This window comes from Lipotes vexillifer, unplaced genomic scaffold (genome assembly GCF_000442215.2).
Source record: "Lipotes vexillifer unplaced genomic scaffold, Lipotes_vexillifer_v1.1 scaffold467, whole genome shotgun sequence".
Lineage (NCBI taxonomy): Eukaryota > Metazoa > Chordata > Mammalia > Artiodactyla > Lipotidae > Lipotes > Lipotes vexillifer.
In genome coordinates, this window is record NW_006788081.1 from 47,441 (window position 1) to 56,794 (window position 9,354).

General features: G+C 33.0%; 1 protein-coding gene across 2 annotated transcripts in view; it reads right to left on the bottom strand.

Annotated features, from left to right (window-relative positions):
- Positions 1 to 2,077: 2,077 nt before the first annotated feature.
- Positions 2,078 to 9,354, bottom strand: part of FYB1 (FYN binding protein 1) — a 179,025-nt gene continuing 171,748 nt past the window's right edge. The window contains exons 15-17 of one of the 2 annotated variants that reach the window (XM_007461238.1): positions 5,738 to 5,771; positions 3,048 to 3,079; positions 2,078 to 2,260 (exon numbers count right to left, since the gene is read on the bottom strand). In XM_007461238.1, the coding sequence (XP_007461300.1) occupies positions 2,238 to 2,260; positions 3,048 to 3,079; positions 5,738 to 5,771 (89 nt within the window). In that variant the 3' untranslated portion in view covers positions 2,078 to 2,237. The remainder of the gene's footprint in view (positions 2,261 to 3,047; positions 3,080 to 5,737; positions 5,772 to 9,354) is intronic. The other variant, XM_007461237.1, reaches the window with a different exon arrangement.

A 9,354-nucleotide genomic window follows, 5' to 3' on the forward strand; every position in this document is an offset into this window, starting at 1 on the left:
AGGCGGAAATCAAAAGAGGTAAAAATGGGCTCAAAGACTCATAGATTTGGGATCAAGTTACAGGACAGAAGGGCTGATGGCCTTGATTTCTTGATAAGTAGGAGGCAAAGTTAACTGCCGAAGGTATTATTTATTTGTAGCTCTTCTCACACGACAAAATTCCTCACATAAAACCATAGTAGAAATAATATTTAGTATATCAAAATTAATACTTCAGATATTTCTTTTATATTAAGATGATTGTCTATTATATAAATCTTTCATAAACATGTGTCTGTTTCTTGGTGTATAAACCATAACTCTGAAAGATATCCTTGATATAATTTAGAATTTTAAAAACTGACATTGGGGCTTCCCTGGTGGCGCAGTGGTTGAGAGTCCGGCTGCCGATGCAGGGGACACGGGTTCGTGCCCTGGTACGGGAGGATCCCACATGCCGCGGAGCGGCTGGGCCCGTGAGCCATGGCCGCTGAGTCTGCGCGTCCGGAGCCTGTGCTCCGCAACGGGAGAGATCACAACAGTGAGAGGCCCGCGTACTGCAAACAAACAAACAAACAAACAAACCAAAAACTGACATTGTATTGAGTTTATACCATTCTCAATCAGAAGATAAAATTACTGGAAACATAATGTAAGTGTATGTTGTATATTTGTTACCAAATGTAACAAACAAAACCCACTTCTGGATGATGTAATTTTATCTAGTATTAAAATAAATTCATCACGTGAGCAAATACTGGCTCTCCCTATCAAAAAGTAGACATCAAAATATTTCATAATTGGAGTGGGTCTTTGAGATTAGTGGCTTCTAATTTGGGGGCCTCAGACCCCCAGAATATACACATTGAACAATAGTAGTTGATGGTCTATTTTTAAATTTCAAAGCACCTAATAGAAATCCCACTTTACCCACATGAAGACTTTGAGTTCCTTTACAATTACTTGAAATTATTTCAATTCAGTGGGGCTACTCTTCAGATTCTCCAATGGGCCTCTGCAATATTAAAACATGGATAATGCATTAATCATTATTTAATCAATGAGTTTTAAAAATCAGCAAAACTTCTGAAACACAGGGCTGAGGTAGAGGGAGGATTATAGACATTTGAGGTAACTGATAGTGAAAACGTTGGGAAAAATTGACTTAGTCTAGTTCTGAAATTTGCAGATGAGAAAACTAGGAGGAGGATAAATAATTTATCCAATAACACATCATGGTTCATTAATAGCAGAGCCAGCATTAGGATTTGCTCAATTCATATTTTGGAAGCTGTGAAAAAATTTCCTAATATGCTGTTTTCTTGGGTGTTAGGTTTCTGCATTTTGTATCGTGGTGTTTAGTGTTCTTAGCATTTGGAACCCAAATGCTTCACATTTTGTTTTTGGGTTATTTTTGGTTGAGTACGTACCAATAGGAAATACCCCAGCCCAAACGCTAAGGTTTATTAATTTGTATTTCCTCTGCTGGCCAACTTTCCAGTAAAGTGGTTTAAAATTTTTTTCCATAGAGGTAATTGAGAAACAAAAACAGAAACCTTTAAAAGAGTCTTCATAGTAAAGAGGTGCCATAAAAGACTAGTTAATTTTGAACTCCATTCTTCCATTCTTCATAATTTTAGGGTAGTCTTCATTCATATCTACTCTAGTTACAACAGTACTTTAAACAGAATTATATGGTAAACTTTATACAAAAGTTCTGCTACTACTATAATTTTTGAAAACATTTAACCCACCAGTAAGAGTGGAGACAGCCCTGCCTTTTAAAAGATAGATAATTTGAATAGAGAATATAAGATAGGATCATTAGAAGTACAAACAAGAGTTTTTCTTCTTATGAAAAGTTTAAAAATTTCCTTCCTTATGTTTTTGTTGTTCTTTATATTTCTTTAGACAACAGCCATTTTTTTCTCAAAAGATTTTTTTTTTTTTTTTCGGAAGGGAGAGTTGTCTATTGATGGTCTAAAAGAAGTGCTTACATAATTGTAGCTGAGGCAGAACTGGGTATTTAATATTTCTTACATCTCATTGATGCAGTCTTCCAAGATGTTGATTAAGCAAGGGAATCATTTTCTAAGTCCAAAATCTCAAAATGTATAAAAATAATCATAATTTTATAACAAATGGTAATAACTAGTTTTGTGCATTCATTTTCTATGATACCCGATAACATAGGCCAATTAAAACACAGACTTCACATTGTCATCAAATGAACATAGCAGAATGACCAAAGCTGAGAACTAGTCATTGTCATAGATGCAACCTAAAAGAAGAAAATACAAATTTAAATTAGTTACACAAAATATATATCCTCTAAGTGTTCCAACGTTGTAAATGTAAATGATTCATACTCTCCTGGTTTAGGATAAAAATAGGAGAATTGGCTCACTTTATGAAAAAGCAGTTAAATCGAAGGCCATATATTTATTTAACATTCATTGCTCAGTGTACTTTTCCAAACAAAGTTTCTGGACAAATCTATTCTCTATCAAAATGAGACTCAAGATTATTTTACCTGGTACTTAATTAAATGTACTTTTTGATAGTAATTCTGAATGAGGTTGAAAATATTAGGTATCAGTAAGAATCATACATTTAAAAGGAGACTAAAAGGAACATAATTAACACTATGCTTCATTTCAGGTGAGATTAATTTTTTAGATCATAATTTAGAAATGTACAATGCTTAGATAATACTAGTGAGTAATACAGGTTATGAAATAAGTACCTACTTATTGTCGAGGCACAAATATTTTTGTGGGTAAAAGCAATTCTTATTAAGATTCATGGTATAATGAAAAATACACTAATATTTCATTCTTTTGTTTTCAAAGAAAATAAATAAGAGATTTTTCCTTGATTTTCAGTCATGTTCAAAAATAATTTTATTTCATTATACCATGGCATTTACCTTTCTTAACATTTTCAGGTGATTCAAATTCTAATCAGATTGGAAGGCTCTAATTAATCCAGCAAGCTATTTTCAGTATTTGTAAGACCAGTAAATTCACCATGACTGTTCTCTGTGCTGGGTGCCACATGAGACTTACCATCAGCAATATCATCATAAATCTCTCCATCACTGTAAATGTAGAAAATAAATTTTATTTTAAAGAAAGAATCTTCTTAACATTAAAGCAATATTTAGGTTATAAGTTTAATAATGTGATTTTATGTGACATAAGGCATTTAAGGGTGAGAAGTTACATTTATAAGTGGGAAGAAATTTCATATTCATCTGTATCTCCTTTCATTGACTTGATCTAATCCTCTGTTTCATTCTTATAGCGCACACACAAACACACACACACACACACACACACACACACACAATTTATTCCATATCATAGACATACAGAATAATGAAAACATGCCCCAAGAGCATAGACCATGCCTTACTCATCTTTAGATAGAACTAAAAGCCTAGCACACAGCTGTCCTTGGTCAGTATTGTTTGTTGAACTGAACAAATTGAAAAATCATGGCACAGTACTCCGCTGGGGGCCCTAATCCAAAACTGTGATGGATTCTTTATGTTCAGTAATAACAGATTTATACTACTTTCACTTGAACTTCAAATGTTGAATCAAATACAGAAATATTTGGCATAGGAAATGGGTGTATCATTTTTGCAATGTTTCTAATTATAATTTGTAAATATTAATTTAAAAAATATAAATATTGGTTACAAAATAAGTAGCCAGGATATGGTTTGTATGGTGATTCTTTTTTTATTTATATATTTTATTTATTTATTTATAATTAATTAATTTTATTTTTGGCTGCGTTGGGCCTTCTCTGCTGCACGCCAGACTTTCTCTAGTTGTGGTGAGCGGGGGCTACTCTTCGTTGTGGTGCGTGGGCTTCTCATTGTGGTGGCTTCTCTTGTTGCAGAGCACGGGCTCTAGGCACGCAGGCTTCAGTAGCTGTGGCGCACAGGCTTAGTTGCTCTGTTGCATGTGGGATCTTCCCGGACCAGGGCTTGAATCTATGTCACCTGCATTGGCAGGCGGATTCTTAACCACTGCGCCACCAGGGAAGTCCTATTTTTTACTTTTTAAATTTTCTGGCCATGCTGCGCAGCATGTGGGATCTTAGTTTCCTGACCAGGGATCGAACCCATGTCCCCTGCATTGGAAGCATGGAGTCTTCACCACTGGACTGCCAAGGAAGTCACTGTATGGTGATTCTTATGTTATATAATTTAAAAAATATTTGTGGTTATAGGCGGCAGCCATAATAATCGTTCTGGTGAGTTTTACACATTTTAGGTTTTATCTGGTCCTGAATCTTTGTGAAATATTCTATTCTACACACACACTGAGTCCCTCTTATGTACCAGGAGATATAAGTAAGACACAGTTTTTATTTCAAGAAACTTATAATCTAATGGAGGAGAGAATGATATGCAAGTAATTAAAGTAGAAAGAATTATAAATATTAATATAGCCTTGAAATGTAGGATACACAAATGTAAGGTGACTTTGTCATTTAGACCAGACCTACTCTTGGTTCCTATACTACCTCTGTGCATTTATCATGGAAGCAGCAGCAGGCTTTTCAAATTGCTGCCAACTATGGCAGATGCTGTGAGTTCCCTAGGTCTTCTGTTTGGATCCTTTCTCTGAGATTGAGGGAGGATTTGGCTAATGGAAATCTGATACAAATGCAAAGAGGACAGATTTTTTTCTATTATTCATTCAATAAACTTTTATTGAGTATTCACTTCAATAGGTAGTAAAGCAATAATTACTTAGAGAGTACACTTTCTGAATTCTCTCTTAATCATCCTGTAGTAATCACTGATGAAGATGTGGTCCCGTTATTTGTCATGCATTCTTTCCTTGAAATTTGTATCTTTCATAGAGTAAAACCTATTGAAAAGTCCCATGCCTACTACTGTGATTAATGCTCTGAGGAAAATAAAAGTATTGTGATTATTTTTCTTTTGACTCTTTCCTGGTTTGCTGACAGAGTCCTTAACATTGCTTTGCCTCTTTCTGATTGGTGTCAGGTTATTTATGGATACAGTTTGTGAATCTTCCTTGATTTCTTAATCATGCTGAATTCTGTAAATCTCTGTATTGGTATATGACCTACCCTGATAATGGAGTTCATTTCTTGCACTGGTTTACTTGGAATAGGATCTTATAACATTGTGGGTGGACTCTAATAGCACTAGTACCAGACTGTGACAATGTCCTATTCATAAAAATAGAAGAATCATTGACCACTATCTTTTTCTGGCAAGCTTCCAGAAAGGCAACTTAATACTCTACTATGCCTAGTGTGAGTAAAGAAAAGCCTTCAACTAGGCGCCAAGCTATAAACAGTTAACAGGTGATATTTGTACCTACCCTGCAGACACCAATCGATACCTGATTAATTCATTTCAATCAACTGCATTAATAGCTAGTGAAATGCAAAGTATTTATGAAAGTGTTAGTGGTTTTGACCTGTCTCCAATATTTGCAATGTGTGTATCCAATGAATATATAAAACTATGAACTGTATAATCATGAATGAGAAGGGCTCCTCCTTTATATTTAAAAGAGTGACACTTTATCAAAACTAACTTTGTTATGGGTACTACCATATTGACATTAGTATAGCATATTGTTTTAAAATTTATTTATGATAGTTTAGTAGATTATATTATGTAAGTGATATTAGGAAACTTTCTTAAAGAAAAGCATATAATTATTTTTGGAAGTATAGTAGTAGAAGAAAATGGGCTTACTTGTCTACCAAGTAACTCCGAAGGACATAACCATCTAAGAAAGAAAAAGAAAATAAATTTTATTAACAGTACAAACTTGAAAAATCCCTACTATTTTTTTTAAGAAATTGAAACAGAATTTAATAATTAAAAGAATATAATATACTAATTATATCTATCTCCAAATATGAATTATTTTTCTTATTTGTGTCCACTTTTCTCTCTTTCCTTTTTTTTTTTTTTAACATCTTTATTGGAGTATAATTGCTTTACAATGGTGTGTTAGTTTCTGCTTTATAACTTTTCCTCTTCTCTCTCTCTCTCCTACATGACTCTTCCTCCATTTACAATCTTTCCTCCTTTCCCCCTTAAATTAAAAACCAATATTTTCTTTTCTAAGCTACTGTAGGTTGTAGCACAATCTTCTTTCACATTTTAATCTATTTCTTTAAGGTGTTACCCATTTGACACAGTTTTAAGAATTTATTAAGCATAATTTCTCCTAGGAAAAAAGTAGGTCACAGGTAGGGATTTTAAATATCACCAGGTCTAAGACTTAACTTTTCAAATTTTATTATACTGAACAGTCAGAACTGTGTTCCATTCCCCTTTCAGATCCGCAATCTAGTGTTTACTTGGGGGAGTGTGCATTCTAAATGGTTTCAAAACAGCTCTCTTATAATGAGCGTGAAAGATCTTTCACTATTGCTTTTGCCATTTGACAGAGCGTCAATGTTTGCATTTTCATCTTTCATGGAATAAATAATTATTAGAAGAGCACGTATCCAGGGATTCCTCTGTTAAATGGAAAATAAACATTTTATACAAGAAAGCAAAGATTTTTTTTCACTTTATTTTTGCCCCTCTTGTGCAAAATACTCCTAAGAAAAAATATGGGCTATTTTTCTTAAGAAAATGTCTGCTGACATCTAATTAATGTTACTAGCCTTTGGAATTATTGGTTTTGTGTTAGCACCTGGCCACTGTTGTATGCTTGAGATTAGTACCATTTACAGTCTTGTCAATACAGCTTCTAAATAACTTCTTTCACTGAGTCAATCTATTGGTTTTGCTACACCTCAGATCTAGTTTTGGTTCTAAATCAGCGTAAATGTGTAAAAAATGATAAATCAGGAAATTCACAAGCAAAAATTAATACCAATGTTAAAAAACTTACGTAAACATACTAATACCATATTACCATTGATTTAACATGCAAAATTTTTTTAAAGTTAGAATCATACAACTGAAATTGTGGATTAAAAATTAAGAGAATGAACTTTCCCTTGAAATATTCCAGGGTAAAAACAATTCCACCAAAATGTTTTGTCAAGAAATTAACTAGTTGTTGATGAAAATTGTTCATAAGAATCATATTTGGAAAATAAAGAATCAAAGTTATCTCTGAATTCCTGCAGCATGGCAGTAATGAAGCATTTGTCAAAATGATAAAAGTACAATAAGTAATATTTTTCTCAGAGTATGAAAAATTAGACAATGTTATACCTTCCTTTTTATTTCAATTAAAGAAGTGGAAAAATTAATATAGAGGGCATCTAAAATTAATATCTATGATTCTTGGGTAGACTTTGATTCCACAGTTCTTTCAGTCATTTCACGTTAACAAACTTTAAAAAAACATTAAGGTAGACATCATCATTTAGCATAATTTTTAAAGGGGGATAATCTCATCTCTAACAAATTCAACTCTATGTGTGTCTCTCAAAAGAGAAACTCTGCAAATAACAGACTTTTGGAACAAATTGTGGATTTTGTGTCAGGCTTCCAATAATTGAAGTCTGTCTTTACTTGTACTTCTGTTTAGGGCTAACATAAAGTGTGAACCATTTCTACAGACAGTAAGAGTCACAAAGTTTTTTTTTTCGTTAGTTAAAATTGGTGGTTATGTTTTCATTTTGAATTTTCTCTTGAAACAAATTGGAAAATAAAACAATACAAGTAAGTGTTCCCATGATATTCATGTTTAAATTAATAATTTTAAAATAACGACTGAAGCCTCTAACGATGAAATCAATCTCATTGTGAGTTGTCTGGGCTTTGTAAAGTGTCTGAACTAATATTAGAATGTAGATAATTAGAGAAATGTATAAGAAGTCAGAAAATATTGCCAGAGATTGGAATTATTCTGGCCTCAAATGTATTTCTGTTGTTGTTTGTAAAAAATATTTAGAAGGTCAAGAGAAACAAAATCCAAAACAAAGAGAATATAATCACCATTTCTGGAAATAAAAGGTTTTTATTTTCTTGTGCTTGTAGGTCATCTACTTTTTAAAACTCAGTTATGCTAAAATTGTGTAGACCTGGATAAAACACTATCTGCAATTAGGCATAAAACAGTCCTTTCAATGACCAAAGTTAATAACTCGTGATATACAGCTTAATTACCTAACCTCACAAAGTTTATTATAAAAAAATATATTTTCTTAGCTTCTCAAATCCCTATTACATTTCCTCCTATATCTTGACTCTTCAAGAGTTCTATGGAGCAGCTTTTACTTTTGTTGAAAGCTCTAATGTTGTTGCTGTTTTGTTGTTTTTGTTGTTGTGTGAGCCACATAAACATCAACGATTGTGAATATTATTTAAGAACAAACTTATCAAGGGGTTGGGGTGTGGGATGGTACTGTGCTGCTCTACTTTAGTTCCCTGAAATGATGTGATCATTTGGGGCTCATAAACTATGAAATCACTATTATATAGTACTTTTGTAGGGTTAACGACTTTTAATACAGCATAGGTTTTGCTGTCTAGTACCTTTAAAAATCTCCGCTGAAACTTCATTCTATTACAAGCATGATTCATGACAGTGTCAAAACAAGTGTCTTACCATGAAGTTTTAAACAACTTCTCCATGATAGTTCCAAGACAAAAATTTTTTTTTTTGCAGTAGAAAAATGTTCTCTGCTCACATGTTCCATGAACATTCATCACAGGGAATGTAATGAAAAATACAAACAAATGAAATAAACAGAAAACCTCATCATAGTTCTGTAACATGCAGAGTGGCTGCTGTGTTTAGTTAGCTCTATAATATCGTGGGCACTGGCACACCAGGGATTCTCACACATAATATGAAATTATCATTAGGAAATCTCACATTCATAGAGCAGAACACAGTGACTTGAAACAAATGTTTTGAAATATGTGGTGGGTAGAGTTGGTTAAGAAAGTAACACCCACCCACCATATGTGCCAGTTAATTTCTTCCCAAAACATTTACTTGCTACAGTGCAGAGGTGTCCCAGGACTAATGACTCACCTTTCAGAAGGGTGTTGTGAATATAAAATTCCCAAGGATATACAAAACCATCTTTGGAAAAAATATCTTTGTTCTAATATTTTCAAATTTTTTACTCAATAAAAATGACAAATTTTATTATTTCCTTATTATTTCGTTTGTTGTGAGCAAGTCCAGAAATAAAGTTAAACTTACTCAATTTGGCCTCATGCCGTTTAAAAACAATAAAGTCATACTGCATAGATTTACTAAGGCAAGTGGAACAACGTCCAACTTCAAGAGAAAATGCTCATAATGTAATAGAAATTAAAAACAAAATGCAGTGTATAATGCTAAATATAAATTATTATCCTAGTTCTATAAAAATGTTCTCTTTCCC